Raw genomic sequence first — 18,963 nt, 5'->3', positions numbered from 1 at the left:
GTACTAACAATTGTAGCTATGTAAAACTTCCATGTTGCTTACATACTCTCATTTGGAGTAATTTAACCAATATGCCCGTACTGTTTTCCAGAAAAAAAAAAAAAATGAGGATCAGGTTCTTTAGGTTTTTGAGGTGCCAAAATAGGCAGATCTATCCCATGAAATGCTTTCAGAACTGGCTGGACATCTACTCTCATTCATTTATCAGTGTCAGCACCAGCGTAGATGTTTTTGAAATTTCCACCGGTCTCCATATGTACTCCAGAGCTCAATGTCTTTTATAATTTGACACAGTGTTTCTTACGCTGGCAGGGTGTAAAATAGCAGAGAAAAGAGACCACAAATAGAAGAGAGTATTATGGTCATTGTGTTGTGTCTTTCCTGACCAGAGCAGCCAGTAAAGTTAAACCAAATTCATAGCCTTCTGAGCAGCCCAGAAGGATTTAAATTGTGCACAAGGGCAGGCATACTGATGAATGAATTCCCTGCAGGGAACTCAGCAATTCAGTCTGGGGTACTCCTAAAAGGATATTGGGTAGCTTCATGGGTTACAGTTGATTTGACAAGAGTGATAAATGGAAATAGAGGCCACAAAATCTCCCGTCTCACCTCCCCCTTTCAATTCCACTCTTGATAGACTGTACACATATTAACAGCTTTCTATGCCTTTCAAGGATATGTATTTCTGGCAAGGACATACACTTTTCTGACAAGGTTTACAGAACATTTTGTTTTGCACCATGCATACGCATGCTGCTGGATCCTATTTCTATTATATATTCAAACACTACACATAAGATTGCCATCACACAATCTGTCTTGTGCTGTCCCAAGGAGAAGAAAAGTTCCAAACTGTGATGTAAAAAATAATTCTCTCTTTACTAATTATCATCCAGAATTTTCAGACCTGGTCTTTCTTTCCTGTTAAGAGAAAAACACTACGGTAGCTGTTCCTCACCTCTCCTCATCCATTCTTTCATCCATCTGCACTGTTGTTAGTAACTTCAAGGAAGTTTCTCAATACCAACACATCTAACCAGGATTCTAACTACTAAACTATCTAACTTCTAAATACTAAACAGTATTCCGTCAATAGAAGTCCTCATGCCCTTTTCTATTATATCACCACAAAACAAGTTCAATAGCATTTAACCATCTGCTTAAACAGGTGTGCCATTGCTTTCATGATTAAAGAGATTTTGCAGTATTGTTACTTTAATCTATGATGAAGGTTAGCAAGAACATGTGTAGACTTTGTCAAGAACTTTAGACAATCAATAATTTTCATCTCAGTCAAAAATACTACAGCAATAAATGTACTTTGTATAGTCATCAGCAGGTGAGCTCAAGAATTATCAGAGCTAAGGTATTTATACTACCTATTGCGAAAGAACAGAGAAAACAGTGTTAAATTAATCTCTGAAAGGGATGAATTAATGCATATTTTACATTAAATTAGTAGTCTTTTGGTACTGCTGGATGACTTTACCTGGATATGGATAAAATGAAAAGTCAAACTCACTTTTTCATGGATGAGGTCAAATCCTAGAGACTTCCATTTAAATAAATAAAAATAAAAATAATAATAATAAAAAAGTAAGTGTCCATTGTAGTCACGACAGTTACACATTGAGTTATTCTCCAAGCCTTACCACATCTAGAGTAAGGAGGATGTAACTTTATACTCTTCTCAGAAAACAGGGCAAGCAGAGGGCTGTAGCAAAGCAAGAATACAGAGCTACTCCATGTGTAAAAGGTGTGCAAGGAAGAGTCTATGGAATACATTTAAAGATAATTTTTTACCTGATTAAAAATTTTATCTTGTACCTAGAAACTCATAACCTAACCAAATACACCAAAGGCAATGATTATTCTGGGTCTGAAATTGTGCCCCAGGGGTAAAAATAATGACAGACATGGCTTACCAAGACCTTCTGGAAAGCTACTTAAATTTAATGAACCACAGAATCATCACTGTTTGAGACTCTGATGGCACATCTTCTGCACTGTCTGTGCATAATTCGTGCAGCAGAAAAAGACACAAACTCCTGTGAAATTGTACTATATGAATTCTTCACTTCCTAGCAGTAAGTTCAGTCCAAGCAATGGCTCCTTCTTAGCTTCTAATTTTCAAAGAATTTCCAATGAATTAATGTGTTTGAGACCTCTAATCCCTCTGAGAAATGTGATTGAAACTGATCTCAAAACTGTTGAAATGTTGTTAGAAGAGAAAATAAAGACACTGTAGTCACAACAGCCTTGTTTCCACAGGAAATCAGAATAAAAAAGAATGATAGTCCTGGGTTCATTTAAAAATATATTTTACTGTAAATGTCTGAATTTGGGGGAAAAAAAAAAAAACCACCTGAAGTTGGCATAGGAAAAAGTATTAACATCAATGTCTCCAAACAGAAGAATTTAGGCATTTTTTTCAGTCACATCAAATATCTGTCTTTGCTGTAGCATCTCCATTAAAGTGCAAAGAAGAATTCACCAGTTTAAATTTTCCTTCGGCACTGCCAGAAAAGACCAGTGATTCATCCATCTAACTGCCATTGTTTTGGCTGGGGAAAAAAAAAAGAAAAAAAAAAACTTGGATGCACATGTCCACATAATCTATTGGAACCTAACAGTTATCTTATTTCCAGAGTGGTTTTATTTAGTTCTCCTCCCTATTAAGCTGTTTTCACTTTCTTCTGTCAAACAAAAAGAAGCATCTTGGACCTTTAAGGTCTAATGCAAAACTCCAAAAGCTCAGTTCTTTCCCCTTTTCCTCAAACATCTTACACTAAACCCGTCAAACAATGTCCAATCTCCTGAGACAGATCTAAATAGGCTGGTACCCTTCACACAGTGTGTCTTATGAATAATTGCTCAAGACTCAAACACATTGTAGACATATTAGCATAGTACTATGTCTAACCTAATAAATTTGGCTTCTCAGCAAACTGATTAGCTACTCTAGGAGATTCTGCCTTGCTAACACAACAGTTCTGCCTCTGGTCTCCAAACCGGGGCTGTGCTCTACCACAAAACTCATCCCCCTGCCCCATCAGCTAGTCAGACCCTCACATTGTCCCCCATCCCCAAGCAATCCTCTCTTTCATAATTCATGTGGATTTCTCTGTCCTTTGTATTCCTTTGACCTCCCTCAAGGGAAGAGGAAATATTTCTGTGAGATATTTCCTTGCCCCTATCTGATATTCTCCCTCTATTGTCCCCTTTTCCCTATTCTTGCAGCATGAGCTGGTTCTGCTGAAGGAAGGTCATTTCCTCAGGACTAACTACAAAAAGCCAAATTCCATTGTTTATCCCCATAGAAATTACGAATAAGGTACCATTTTATATGGCTATGCCTGGTAGAACAGGTCTTGAAGAATGAGTTCAAGATTTTAGCTCAATAAAATAAATAGCAACAGCAGGGAAAATGAAAGGGGAAAGGGAAAGGGAGAGGGAAAGGGAGAGGGAGAGGGAGAGGGAGAGGGAGAGGGAGAGGGAGAGGGAGAGGGAGAGGGAGAGGGAGAGGGAGAGGGAGAGGGAGAGGGAGAGGGAGAGGGAGAGGGAGAGGGAGAGGGAGAGGGAAGTGCATTAAATGTACCTTCTGTAGATCTGAGGCCTTCCGATTCAGAGAACACTAAGAAAAACAGGTTTAAATCACAATGTATTTCAACAAATATACAAACGAAACATGAAGAGTGCCATATTGGGCTGTCCATCTACCAGGAGAGAGGTCCATGAGGAGACAGGCCAGGGGGTGGGTAGATGATTCATGGCTCTTTTCAATTTTTCTAATCTGGCTCAGATTATAATCATGAATTTCAGTAATAGAGATACTGCAAATAACTTCTGTAATAAAAAAATGTACTGCATTGTGCTAGACAGAATGAAGAAATGATTTAAAAACATTATAACAAAATTTATGCTGAAGAATACAGCCTAGGGATCTCAAAGCAGTAGGACAGATTTTATTCGCTAAAAAAACTTCAGTGGGATATTTCTCTTTTCAAATAAGGAAGTATAATATAATTATAGTATAATAAAGAAGTATAAAGTGCCTGAGTTAGATACACTGTGCACATTTTATGGAAGTGGAACAATGACATGATCAATCCGTTAGTTCTTGACTAGTATTAACTATATGTTTGGGCATGCCAAATAATTTTCAGGACATATCTAGTAATATGGAAATAATTTCCTTCTCCTTCAATCTCAGATTCCCCCCAAATCACAAAATAAGTGATTTTGGAAATGATGTGACCTTGTGGATAAGGTCAAATAGAGCCCATAAACAAAAAAACAACAAGCATAAGGAACCCCTTCTAAGCAGAAAATTAAAAATAATCTGAAGGTGCTAGAGGTCTCATGCCTGTTTGATAATGTGAGAAAGAGTTCTCCTTCAAAGGCTGGAGTAACAGAAAACAAAAGGTAATTACCATCTTACCAGCTTTCTGTATATACAAAGGATTGGTAGCTCCTAATGGTCAGGTGTCCACATTATAAAAAAACATTAATTAGTACCCCTGTTGGCAGGCTCAGCTGAGAAAAACATGACTAAATGAGCATGGAACTGAAGTGCCTTCTGTGATGATAATTGCATATACCCACATTTATTGTAATTTTGGGATGTGATTTTCCATTTGGATCTGAATCACTGAAAGGGTCTAGTTGTTGTGACAACATACAGGGATAATGACTCTATTAAAACACTCAGGGCCTAATTTCCAAAGGTATTCATCACCCACAACTTTAATGGGATCAGAAAACTTCTGGTAGCTTGGAAAATTGTGACACTCATCATAATTTCAGTACAGAAAATGAAAAGTAGGAATTATGAGAAAACTACAAAACAGCAGTGACTGTGAACAAAATGGAATAGCAACACCAAACATTAAAAGAACAGATTACATAAAAATAAGGAAGACAGAGAAGTTTGAAATGAAAAATATTTATTATTATTATTATTGTTGTTGTTGTTATTACAATTGTTTATCTTGCATGAAGAAAAAAAAAATGTAATAAGTGTTGATCCTGGTTAGTATGTATAACAGCAACTTCCTTTAGCAGCAGAAACACAGATTTAAACAGTATATTAAAACTGAATAGTAAAGTTCCTATAAAATTTGAAGGGAAATTGTATTTTTCACAAGAATAGATTGTAAGAAAGTCATGAATGGTATGGAAAAGGCTGTTGTGATAGAATTGGACCCTCAGAAGTATTGGATGAAACCTTTCACAAGAGGCTAATCCCTAGGGTGTAACACCAAAATGTTATTCTGGGCTCCAATATATTGGGGACCACATCTGAAAAAAAAAAAAAAAAGAAAAAAAAAAAAACAGTTGTAAGCTGAGAAGCTCTGGGCCTTTCTGGTGATGTTCCATAAACCAAATTTACCTGGTCAATTGCAGAAACAATTGCACACCATCTCATAAAGCCCAAACAAGTCATTTTCCCCTCAGGTAAATGTTTGGAGTGCCTACATTTAATTTTCCAATACTTTTTATAATAACTATGTTAAACATCATGTTGTTTTCATGTTCTTGATATGAAACCTTTTGTGGTCATGATTCATACCAGTCTGTAATTAGTAATTACACAGCAATCAATTTAGCCAAGTGAAAATCATTCTTATCTGAACAGGTGTGTCATTGGTGTTGATTTCAGAGGATGGGCAGAAAAATGAAGATATCTGATTAGTACTGTATACTCAGAGAAAGAAAGAAAGAATTTATTTCCACCCAACAGAATTCAAACTGAGGTTTGAATTGAAAATTTGAATTGAGAGCTTGGCTTTTCAAATACTACAGAAGAGCCTGCAAGGAAGTTAGAACCTTAAGCCATGACCCTGTACTTAGACAGCTCTATCCAGACTGAGCCTACCTGGGGTCTGACCACATCCAGCAGCAATTCATGAAGACATGTAACTGGTCCGAATGCACTGAATTTCACAATCAAAGCCTTTATGCCTGTGTTGGATAGCATTTTCCAGGCTTCTGCAGCTGAAACTGCTCTTGAAAGAGAAAGAAAAACAAAAAGAGATAAAACATAGTCTATAAAGTTGCACATCAAGTTGCACACGAACTGTTTTATTGTGTAGTTGGAAAAACCCAGAACTGCTGCAGTATGAATGACTGGAAGAATCATAGAATCATAGAATGGTTTGGGTTGGAAGGGACCTTAAAGATCATCTAGTTCCCACCCCCTTCCATGGGCAGGGACACCTCCCGCTAGACCAGGCTGCCCAAAGCCACATCCAACCTGACCTTGAACACTTCCAGGGATGGGGCATACACAGCTTCTCTGGGCAACCTGTGCCAGTGCCTCACCACCCTCATAGTAAAGAATTTCTTCCTAATATCTAATTAAAAATTACCATTTTTTTAGTTTAGAAAAGCTTTACTTTTTAGGAAAAAAAAAGAAAAAAAGAAAAAAAAACATTTTAAATAAAAGATGTCAAGAAACAACAAAGCATCTTACATAAATCTTGTTCTCATTTTCTGTGAATAAAGATTAATTTAACCTTAAATTAACTGGAGTTGTCTGAAGTGTTAAACATTGAAGAAGTACGCAACAGACATCAAAATCAAGTTAAGCTGCAAAACTCTGAGGACTTTTATGTATCTCATCTATTTAGCACAGTGGTAGAATACCTATATTAATAGGACAGTACGGAAACTGTAATGTGCTTATCTCATTAGCCAGGTTTGCAGTTAATTGAATGAATGTTGGGCACAGTCTAGAACTTAGGGAGAAGAAAAGGCTAGTAGAATGTGAAATAAGGGCATTTTCAAAAACAAATTTTACATATGATCATAACACACAGTGTTATGGAGATACAGTCTCCACAGGCATGTGGCTTCATTAGCTCATGTCAGTGGTGGACAGGAGATCTCTGCACTGTGGCCAGTGTGCTAAGACATCCCAAGTAAGCAAGTAACTGCACTCAAGCTGACAGAAACCAAGAGAGATTCCCAACTGATAACCAGTTCTTGCTTGACATACTGATGCTCCATGATGCTCTTGGGAGTCTTTGCTGTCTGGTATTGCCCTCACCAAGTGCTGTGTTCATGTAGCTCTGGGACAAAGTGAGCACCTCACACATTCATACTCAGGCTGGACCTGAGCATATTCTGTGCTCTCTGCACTCTCTGTGTCATTGTACAAGGTGTTCATCCACACCAGGAGTGTTCAGCTTTCAAACAGCTCCTAGGATCATGGGTAGTTCCAGCTCTCACTCTATCATACTGCTGCTTCTACCTTATGCATGGAGGCTTTTCAGACAAGAGGGAAGAAAGGTTAAAACAATCAAAAAAGTTGGAGGAAAATGTAGAGTATTGTAATGTCAAAGAAGCAGGGACTTTCCCAGATAGTGAGTGAGGGAAAGGTGTGTGATACAGGAGGCAAGATGGCTGAAGAAATGGTAGATATGTAGAAAGGTGATGGGCAGCCTGCCTAGAGACATCAAGGTAGAACAGAGGAGCCCAGATGATGTATCTGCAAGAGGTAATATCATCACAGTTTAATATCTTCATAATGGAATAAAGTGCTTTATCCCATCCCTATTAGAGCACGTATTTTAGCCTTTAGAAAATAATAGATATAAATATTTTATTACCATTAACACTTAGATTAAAAGCAACATAAATGGCTAGCTTCATGACCTGACCTTTTATCACCTTTTATACGTAGTATTCTGGAGATGGTTAAACTTAGAGAGAACTCCAGCTAGCACATTTTAAAACCTCTCCAAGATATGGAACCGTATATACAGTACAAAGTGTATAAAATGTAATCAGCTGTACTGTCTAAGGAATATATAGATTTTCTGTGTCTGGCTTGTTAATCTTTAGTCTGATTCATATAGAGTTTATCTATATATTCAGTTATATATTTCAGTTTAAATGTATTCCAACCCCCAAGATGCAATACAGGAGATGTCTACATGGCACATGGCACAATACAACCGTGTCTAGGTAAAAAGCTAACAAGTACTAGTGGTGCAGTTACATTAGTGCAAGGATCTTGCAGACCAATTTACTTGTTGACAGCTATTACTCTTTCAGTGGCTGCTTGGGGATATCTAGGCAACATTGCACTATGCTGAGCAGACATTCCCTTGCAGAAAACAGCCTTTTGTTTTAGTTTGAAACAATAAATTCAAATGATAACTCTAGCCTCAGTTGACAATAAGCATGAGTCTCAGAGCAGTCAGAACCCTTTGTCAGCATGGTCTAAATAAAAGGATAATGGCAAGAGCAATATTAAAATTATTTTCATCCTGTGTGGTATTTTTATTAATGAACATTTTGCACTTCTCTGTCATTTATGATCATGTATAATACATCACAATAGATTGTCCATATTATTAAAGTAAGAGTATCAACACAACATTGAAAGACCTTGGGAGATGCTATGATTGAGCATGTGCAGTTCAAATAGTAGGCAGTCCCTGCCTCAAAGATGTACAGTCTATTTAGATAAGATAGATAGTACTTGTGGATTTAAGGCATAGAGAAGGAGGTGGATACACTGTGATAGCAACAAACAGCATGCTGGTTTCACAACCGTTCTTTTTGGAAATGTGGGAGAGTGTGAAGAGAGGGAGAAGGTTTTGTTTTGTTTTGTTGTTGTTGTTGTTTGTTTGTTGTTTGTTTTTTTAATAAAGGAACAAGTTAAATGGAGAGAAAAGGGAAGGGAGAAAGCATTTTAGGAAAGATGATGAGCTGGATAAGACAAGGGAGAAGCAGCAGCACATGAGGGTGAGAAGAACAAGAGGTAAAAGATAGGAGCAAACCTTTAGCACAGCAGAAGGAAGGCAGTCAATACCACAGAAATTCCAGAAAGAATTACCTGTTAGCCATCTAACAGGTAAGTATTTAGTCTGATTTAGTCATGTATACTGCATTTCTAATGAGTTGAGAACTGCCAGCAGTGATTCATCTACTCGAGGCACCCAGATTAAGATAGACTAACTTTTCTTTAGATGTTCAATATTTGCTCTGTTCATAATACAGGGAGTTTAATTTACTTAGACTGTATATTCACAATTTTAGGTGGATAAGTTTATGTGTATAGTATGTATATCCACATAAACTTAGGTGGCATGAGTCCCAAGCCATATGTCTAAATGTCCCCATATTGATTATTTCATCTGCAGCTCCTGTTATTATCTTCATTAGCTCTGAGGGGCTGGCAGATTGAAGGCCAGGGTCTGACTTTGTCCATTTAGGGAAAGGGGGATTTTCACCCTATGTTGGAAGGTTACTGATAACAAAGTAATTGTGCAGAAAGTACTACACTATCATTTTCTGAGTTATCATTGTGGAAGACATCACCTTAAAAAAAGTCTCAGTTCTCAAATTCAGAAAAGCTGGATTTACCACAATGTTTCTCTATTTTAATGTTTTTGCAGTTTCACTGAAAAATATCTGTGTACAGGAGTAGTAAATGAAATGGACAGGGAGGGGTTTTCATTATTAGCATTTTTGCATCATCTGACACATTTCTTGTTTATTTTCAATGTTTGCTTTAGAAGATTCATTTTAATAGATCTAACAAGAAAAGGGTGCTAAAATTGGAAACTCTGTGAGATACTTTGGTATTATTCAATCTGGAGCCAAAGCTGACACTGAGGACAGTTTTTGCTTAAGAACTTTCACACAAAACAAGATCACAAGGTACCTGAAGAAATAGGTTCAGTTTGAAATGTTTGATCTATTCTATTCACTTATGATTTATTTTTTACAATACATCAAGGCAAGTAATATGCAAAGCATACTTTATTAGATCATTATTCTCTTAAGTAGTTTAAATAATCATTTATAGATTTCTTTGGGCATGCTTCTACCTATAATTATTCATGTGAAATCCCTAGTTTATAAATAGTCTTCAAGTGATTCTTACAAAAATCTGGAGTTTAATGCTATAAGAATACAAACAACAAGATGAGTCTTTCCTTTGCAGGTCAGAGAGGCAATGAGTTCATGAAAAACTAAATGCAGACATTATTAACATCTGAAAATAAATAGATGAGCATTTTTAAGTCTGTTTACTATAGCAATTCTCCTCTTTTATGCTTCCACCAACAACTTTTTTTTTTTTGATATAAAGAAGCTGTTCAAGGTACCTTTTATTTCCTCTATTAAAATTCAGAATATATTAATAAATTATGACCTAAAAAGGAAAATAGCAGTTTCTTAAAAGTTTGATCCATAGGTCTTTGAATTGTTAAGAACATTTCCACTGATTATATAGCTTTTCAACATGCACTAATTGTACACAGTCACCCTTCCAGCCGTCAGGAGATTTAGATGACAAAGCATACGTAAAATTATCCACTCCGTCTTGAAGACTGTTTGCTGAGATGTAAGTTATGCTGGTTTGTCCAATGTAGCTTTAACAACCCAAAGTACTTTTTTGCTATACTTTTTAGTATAGCATCACTACACCATTTTGTTGCCAGGATATTCTTCTTCATTTTCATCTTACACGTACACTTGCTAGTTTCACGTTGTTGGCTACTAATGCTACATTTAAGCTTTAACAATGCCATTGCAATTACCCTTGTCCATAATCTGTTAGAACATTCAAGCCCAGTTTCTCAAAAGCAAGCAGTACATACAGTGCATTGGCTGACAAAGTACAGAAATTGAAGTTCTCCTAGTTAGGCAACACAACTTCTTCTTATAAAAGATGTGTTTTTACTGGGATCTGAGGCAATCAAATAAATATTCGGGTATTCTGTAGGGTCTTTTTAATGACAGATGAAAATTAAACTGACATACTTTACCCACTAGAGCAAAGAATCTGAGAATGTAAACCTGCCTTTAATCATGTAATAATACCAGCAAATTATTTAACCCCTACCTTTGGTATTTCTCCTTACCCCAAATATTTCTTTTTTTTACCTATAATGTTCCCATTAGTTTCTTAATGGCTATTTCACTTTGCTACTTAAATTACTCTTCTACAGTTGACAGCAGAAGAAACAATTACTTAACAGCATAATAATGTAAAACATAATTGTTTGTAAAATAATCTGTATATTCTGGCACCGTTACCACAATGAACTAGGGATAATTAAAAGTTTTTAGTTCTCAGATTTTCAGATAAAAGTAGTTCTTTTAATATTATTTTTTAGATTCATGTTCTCTGCACTAAATTTTTAAATGGAAAGTTTTTTCATTTATTTGAGAAAAACTGAAAACCTGAGATTTACTGCAGTTTATATCTCTCTTAAAATGCCAAAAATATAAAGTCACTTTCTCTATTCCTTTGCTTTTGTTTTTGTTCTTTTTTATTATTACTGTTGTTGTTCTGTAAATATGAGTATTATCTCTCCTGCTAACATAAATTAAAAACTATTTTTTCTTTTTCTCTTTATATTTCATTTATTTATTTTTCTTCTGGTAGATGCAAGTACACTAGAAAATGTTCATACATACTCAGTAGCAGTCAGCAAAAACTATTTATGCCCCTCCTGTTCCCAGAAAAACTTTCTACCTTTGGAACTACCATATGCCATCTCCACTATATAATACAGGAGTGTTTGTATCTCCTTGTTAGAGAATGACAAAGTATTTGCAGTGGATTTGATGCAATACTCTGTGAGCTCTGTATCTAGAGTTCAAGGAGAATTGAAAGGCTTCTCTAGAACTGCTGCTGGATTTTCTGCCTAAAATATATATATGTGTGTGTGTGTGTGTATATATTTGTATATATATGTACATATATTTTTTCCATACATATTTCACAGCCCAAGCATGCAAGATGGGTAAGTTAACTAAAAGCTATGAGAAATGTAAAAACTATATTCTAGTTCAGAGAAATAAACTCAGTTTCTCCTGTTCATGCCAACTTCCTCCATGTAAGTCTTCTGATATCAGAGCTACTGACTGTGCTTTACAAAATCTGAACACTTTAATGAGCCATACTCACACCTACTGCTCAATAAGTATAGTGAATCCAGGTAAGGTACATCCCCAGTGAACTCTGCTCACTTCATCTATTCAAATACTGTACTTTAAGTTCATTCCTACTAATGCAAATTGAAATCGCCTCTTGTGGCAAGCACAGTATATTCATCTTTAATATATTCTTAGCCATTCAAATGCTGGTATCACTGCAAGGGAATATGGATTAATTGCTCACATTCTCACCTTTGAAGCTTAGGGTGAGGCCAATTTGCCCGAGAACACATTGTTCTGGCACAAATATAGCCCTTACAGGCCCTATCCCAGATGTTAATTCTAGAAGACAAACAAACCAGGAAGATAGGACGAACCATCCTACTTGGGAAGGGCAAGATGAAATAATAAAAATAAAGAAGACACATACCATATTTTAGTTTCAGGGTTGAGAGAGATGAAAGGCAACTCAATAAATTTAGGCAGGTCTTACTTATGGCAGGTATTCTAGTAATAGTAGAAGAATGCAGTAACACAGCTCATTTTATTGTTAAAGGTCCTAAAGATGAGCTATTAAGCTATTACTTTTCTTTGTTGTATATGTGTCCAGATAGAAATGAAAGTTTCTATGGTATTTTTCAAAAAGAAGAGCTCCACCTCCTTCTGACAATCCCTCTTCACCTAAAATAAGCTATGCTTTCGAGAGCTAAGTGTAGGCTATTGCTAAAATGAATAACACATAATGAGTGCTGCATTTACCTACACATCATCACTTAACAACCAGTATCTAATTCATTACTGTAAAGCATTTTAGGGTGTCATGAGTATGAAAGACACTACATAAAATGAAATTCTATTATTCTCATTTAATAGTATTTCAAACATAACACCATTTCCATGTAGTTTGAAAAGTAATTTAAGATATCCCAAGATAGATTACTCTGAGTTAAAATTTCAGAAAAGGTTCTTCTTGTTCATTGAATTTGCATTTAGCAATTGAATAGCTATTGCCTTAAAGGATATATCAACGAAATTACTAGGGATTTGCCACTGAATTACTTTTGAAAGTAACAAACCTTCAGAAAAAAAATGTATAATGGATATAATGTATCTCAGTTCTGATCCATAGTTCAGTCGGTACAGGACTCATGAAGTACTATTAGAAATTTTAGCCAAAGTTCTAGATTGCTTCAATAGATTCTTAGCACGCTGGTGCAACTCTTCATTTGGGAACTGGTAAAGTACAAGAGTATTTTCAGCTGTGCAGTAAACAAACAAAACAAAGATAATGCTCTCATCAATTTGTCTTAGCTGAAGTAAACAGCCATTGACCAGAAAGTTCCAGTATGTACCCATATCCTTCGACTAGAAAAATTACAGGAAGATCATCACTCTCTTTCTCACTAATTTTTCCTTACAAGTATATTTCCTTACAACACTCAGTATTTTGATTCCCATCTGGAATTTGTTGCAATCCTCATTCTCTGTTAATGCATGACACTGAACATATTAAGTCTGCAAGGTATTGTTAGCACTATTAACATCTTCTCATGAATGCTCTGACAGTATCTATGGCAGAATATACAGCAAGAGAAGTCAGGCAGTGAGAGCTTTATACAAAGTGCCTCATTTTCTTTGGCTGAGAAGCAAAAGAGTAATTTAAAGTCCACAATTTCTGTGCATGTAATGATATGATAAAAATTTGAGATTTAATTCAATTTAAGATTAAGGACTGCACAATCTCAAAATATTGCAGTATTGAGCAACAATTCATTTGCCTTAAGGAAGCTTATAGAAAGGAAATATCTCTATATTTTTTCTGACTGTACAGTGGGAAAAGATGCCATGGAATGATAATTAAATTTCATAGTAGTGTCAAACAAAACCTTTTAAAAAAAAAAAAAAAGGAAAAAAGGGAAAAAAACTCCCCTAGAGAAAGAGCATTTGCTGCTTCTTTCTCACACACCCTCAGCTGAATAATGACCTCAATTCTCACTGACAGTGCAAAAAGTATAGAGTTTTAAATATCCATTTTTACTAGTTTAAGTTAGCATGCTTCACACACTAATTTATATATCATGTATATCACACATCACATATTTGTACATTTCACACATCATTGTACTATATACATGTATATGATTTCAAATACAAAGAGCAGGTTTTATTGTTTTTTATTCATCCAGGAAGACAATAGCCATCTCACACAGATATGCAAGGGTAGCACATAGCTGCACACAGACCAGTCTCTTACAGTAGCAGAATCTGTCTTTGTTGCTCCCCTAAGGTTGTTGAAAACTTGCATTCCTGGCCCTAAAACAGGTCCAGTTAGCAAGAGTCCATGGACTCAAACCCTTCCAGAAATCACTACATGCTGACTAAATAGCTATAAAAAGATATGAGCCTATGAGAGATATGAGCACTAGGAGAGATGAAAAATAAGGACTGAATTGTTTGGTGTACTTTCTAAAGTTGCAGTTCTTGTTTTCCCAGTAATCTTGAGGAGGAATACTACCAGGGAGTAGTATAAAGAGGAGTTCTGACCTGAAAGAAAACCACACCTGCTGAAGATAGGATGAAAAAAAATGTTTTAATGGCTTTTTACCCCCATGCTAGTCTGTCAGAACTCATTCTGTTGGAAAGGATGGAATTTCTTACTTATTACCCATTAAAATCAAATTTCTTAGAGTTGTTTCAATTTCCTTAAAATTTGCCATTTTGACAAAACAGATGAGTGAGAAAAAATGCTTTGAGTTTCTAGAAGGACTTCATTGTGTGTATGTGTGCACAAACTAATATTCATTAGGGAAGGGAAAAAAATTCAAAACCTGAGAAGAGTTTCATACAGATTCTAAACATCAGTGATAACAGTAAAAAGATTTTTTTTTCAAGAAAATACCTGGAAAAAGGGATGTCATTTTTTGAACCTCTCCTATTGAGAAACCACACTCCTACAAGACTACCTCTGTCTTCTGAAGAAGGAAGATCAGAACTTCAGTAGTCCTGGTCATTTCCTTCCAGAAAAGGCAGCCAAACTCTTCCTATATTTTCAAGTGCAGCAATTAGCTGAATCTTGTCAGTCATTTCATGTTGTCTCTCAAATATGGAAATTCATATGGCTGACAGTTTCATAAGCCTGAAAACCTTAGCTTCTTCCCGTACATGATATACCCTAACTGCTGTAGAGAAAATCTGTAGTCTCTTTAAAAATAAATATTTCTGTTTCATGCACTTACCTGTCAGTAGTCTCCAAACACTACTGGAGGAAGAAGTAGGAAAAAGTACATTCTGCTAGTGTTTGCCTGTACCAGCTTCTTCAAAACAAATATTTGATCATTAGCAGAACTCCAAGGCTTAAAAATGTATAACCTTTTCTTATATATTTTATTTAATATTTTCATTTAAAAGGGAAATAGTATACTAGTCTCCTATGTCCTTATGATAGACTTCATTATTAGTGAAAAGTATGTAATAATATGCAAGAGAAAAGTATTAATATTTAAAATAACTACTAGCTATTAGTCTAATAAATCCAACCTTCCATCTTCAGGGCTCAACATTGATCTTCCCCAACTGTTCATTCCTGATAAACTGTGAGTTCTCTAGTAGGAGGGGGTGTTTTAAGGTCACATTATACAGCAACATGGACACAAATTATTGATGATTTTCACAGTGCTGTGCTTTGCTTTGATGATTAATGCTATGCAAGAAATTGCTATACATTACCATTAACTTTTTTTTTTTTTTTACTGGCACTCGTGCTATTTCTAATGCTAGTTCTCTTTCTTCCTCTTGTTTTGTGGTTTTGTTTTGATTTGTTTTGTTTCTCTTCCACAGTAATGCATGAATCTGATGCTGAATGATATGTTATCAACATGGCTTATAGCATTAACCTTGCCACTGATGCAGGATATAACCTTAAACCCTTCTCTTAATACTAATTACACTAAAGGGTATGCATAGAGTAGTGAAGCATTATCTGTTCCTGTCATGAGTTCCAATGTTTCCTATTGCTATGAAATGTGAGCTTTTGTTTGCAAAACTTGGGCTTTCTGAAGTGCAAGTAGTAGTATGTTTGGTATAGAAAATTTCTTTTAGATTTTTATACCAAATAGAAAACAGTACTGCGATAAAACAGAAATGAACAACCCTCTCTCTTCTCATATCATAGTCAAATAGCATTGTAAGACTATGTCTATACTGTCAAATAACATCTGGTAGGGGCTACTCTCACACCATTCTCAGTTTACCCCAGTGCTGCTTGTTCATACGGACTCAGCCAAAGAAATATGGTGCCACACTGAATCCTGTCCGCAGCCATCTCAGCAGCTACCGAAGGCCACCTCACGCAGAAGTCAGCACCTTGTCCCAGAGCTGAGATAGGGAGCAAGGGACATCTACTTGGGGTTACAGTCCATTAAAGTTATATCTTGGAGACAATTCACTCTGTTTATATTTTGGGAAGAAAAAGCTCCTTGTATAAAAAGTCAACATCTGCATACTCATGTCCTATGAGTCCCTGTCTCCTGACCTCAACAGGAGCTTAGGCACAGCTCCCACACCCATTATTAATAGAAGCTGATACCCAGTACTTTTCCCTTCATCTGGAATTGTCAGCTGTGAATAAAGCTAGTGAACATCTAAAATGTTTGCATTTCAAAGACAGCTGTGGTGTAATAGGCAGGTAACTGTTAGCTCTGCTTACCCACAGGGCTGAGAATGAGTCACTAAAGAGGCTTGTATAGTTTCTGGGATCATAAGGGTCAGAGTAGCCATAACAACTTCTCAGAAACAGCTAACTGGGTTTTAAACGTCTGTGAAGGGTTGACATTTTTAATTCAACCCAAACTCTTGCTCTGTAATCAGTAGATGAGATGCAGCCTCCATGAGGCATGCTTTTGGGCATCAGTCCCTGTTAAGGGAAACTCCACCAAATCTGAGAGTTTGACCAAGACTGACCAAGCCATCTCATCTGCCAAAACAGGCTGTTACTGCAGATACAAGTGCATGAAACAAGAAAACAAAGCAGACTAAAAATCTGATTTCACAAACAAGTGACAAAGACAAGCAGGTTTGAGTGGGAGTCCCTCACACACCGAAGGGAAAAAACAAACAAACAAACAAGCAAACAAACAAACAGTATTTCAGTCAATTCATTTAGTTGTCAGGCCCAATATCACATCATTCATTCAAGCTTCCATTGGAAATTCATATATCTCTAAATAAGCTTTTTTTTTTTCCAGTATATCTGTTCTGTGTGATGGCCATTTTCACACATTTTGTCAGAAAGCCCCAACACACTTGCAAATTATAGTACAGAGCATAAAATGAGAGAATTTCTTTCTGCATTATCACAGTGAATGAATAAGTTCCATTACTCCAACCAAATACACATGCACACACAGAGAAATAAATATAAGTTTCATCCTTCAAAGCTGATACAATCCAGAGACTACAGGAAACAAAAAACAAAAAATAATAATAATAACAGGGTCACTGGCTATTTAGAAGCAAATATATATCCCTAAATACAGTAGAAATATATAAAGGAGTAATGTCCTTCCCTCACATTGCCACTTGCACTCAAGTGTATTTTTTATATATATATATATATATTTGTTTTTTATTTTGTCTGTTCCCCCAGGAGAAGCCCAAAAGAGAAACAGAGATGGCCAAATTGACAGAGTCAATGAGTGAGTACAACAAATAGGAAGTTCAACTACTTTCTTTTTCCATCTGCTCCACTGCCTCACATAACACCACAAAAACAGAAAACAGTGCTTGCATTCAGGGATCTCATTCCAACCCTGTCTTCACTCCTAATTTCATCATAAATCATTCCACTCCTGCCAAAGAAAAAGAACCCCTACAGGAAGGACTGCTATTTTCTTTGTCCACTGTTTAAATCGCCTGTATTTGAATATAAGTCCAGCAGAACTGCTACTACTTAACTTCATGAGCCTGGATTTTGCTTCAAGAGAATGTATCTACTTGTATATGTAATGAGTGCCTAATTTATTTGATTCAGGTTAGAGTGTAAATTTCTTCATTAACTTACAAAAGGTCCCACTAAATCCAGTGCAATTATTCAGGATTGTGCCAGATTTATCCAACAGGAAATATGCCCAGAGATATTTGAGGAAAACTTTCCATTGATTTCACTGGTTTCTAAGACACATGTATCGTCTTGAATATGCAACCCAGAAGTCATTTGTGCTTCCTCTTTAATACCAGATCCAGATAATGGATTAATGCTTATAACCACTTGTATCTGAGAGACTCAGACAGGATAATCTATTCCAGAATAAGATTTGGAGAGAATTTAGGAAGAAATCCTGGCAAACAACCATCTCTTTCCCAAAACAAATCTAGCTCCACAGCCTATGCAAGCTTAAATAAATTGACTTGAAAGAGAGAAATCTTTTACTCTGTTTAACCAGAACCCATAGAAAGACAGAAACACAGACATACATAAGACTCATTTACATTAGGAAGTTGTTTCCAGTTGTTGTTGTTGTTGTTGTTTGTTCCGAGAACTGTTCTTAGGGGAGCACTCTCACGCCTTTTTGCTATCCTGTTTGCTCTGCTTCCTTTTGAAAATGTTGACTGTATTTCTTTATATATGTTATTGCAAGGTAGAGTAACTACTGTTAGCTATAACTCAGAACTCAGAAATCAGTCTAAGAACTCCCCTCCCAATTGGGAGAGACTTACTAACCAGTAGCAAGCTGCAGGGAACAGTGTAAGATACATGGCAATCTACTGATGGGTAGTTAAACTCTTGTTCAAGCACTGGCTGGAGTTCTTTCCATTGAGCTGTGCATTGATATCTGAATGCTGCTGTTTCTATTTCTTGTCCCCCACTCTGCTTCTAGTAAGACCAGGCAAAATTCAGGTTTCTATGGGTAGTGAAGAAACAAACTGGCATATGAGCAAAACAGGTCAAACAGTTTTTAAAAAAAGCAAAGGGTGTTTAGACCTCTGGTTTGGATTGCAGAGCCTTTTTCTTGAAACTGAGAAAATAAAGAAAGGCCTCCAGAAATAGTTTGCTCATGGCAC

The 18,963-nt window shown here is 36.2% G+C and overlaps 1 protein-coding gene across 5 annotated transcripts in view; it reads left to right on the top strand.

Moving 5' to 3' along the window:
• Nucleotides 1–18,963, top strand: part of KCNJ6 (potassium inwardly rectifying channel subfamily J member 6) — a 164,257-nt gene that overhangs the window by 34,279 nt on the left and 111,015 nt on the right. For 2 of the 5 annotated variants that reach the window (XM_080594084.1, XM_080594083.1), the window contains one exon: nt 17,549–17,597. The exons of 2 other annotated variants lie outside the window; for them this stretch is intronic. In XM_080594084.1, coding sequence (XP_080450210.1) covers nt 17,573–17,597 — 25 coding nt within the window. In that variant the 5' untranslated portion in view covers nt 17,549–17,572. Of the gene's footprint in view, nt 1–15,454; nt 15,498–17,548; nt 17,598–18,963 lie in introns of all 5 variants that reach the window. One more of the 5 variants, XM_080594085.1, reaches the window with a different exon arrangement.

The sequence above is a fragment of the Anser brachyrhynchus genome (genome assembly GCF_964034855.1).
Source record: "Anser brachyrhynchus genome assembly, chromosome: 1".
Lineage (NCBI taxonomy): Eukaryota > Metazoa > Chordata > Aves > Anseriformes > Anatidae > Anser > Anser brachyrhynchus.
The sequence above is the reverse complement of the archived record's forward strand: the minus strand, read 5'-3'. Positions and strand labels throughout refer to the sequence as shown.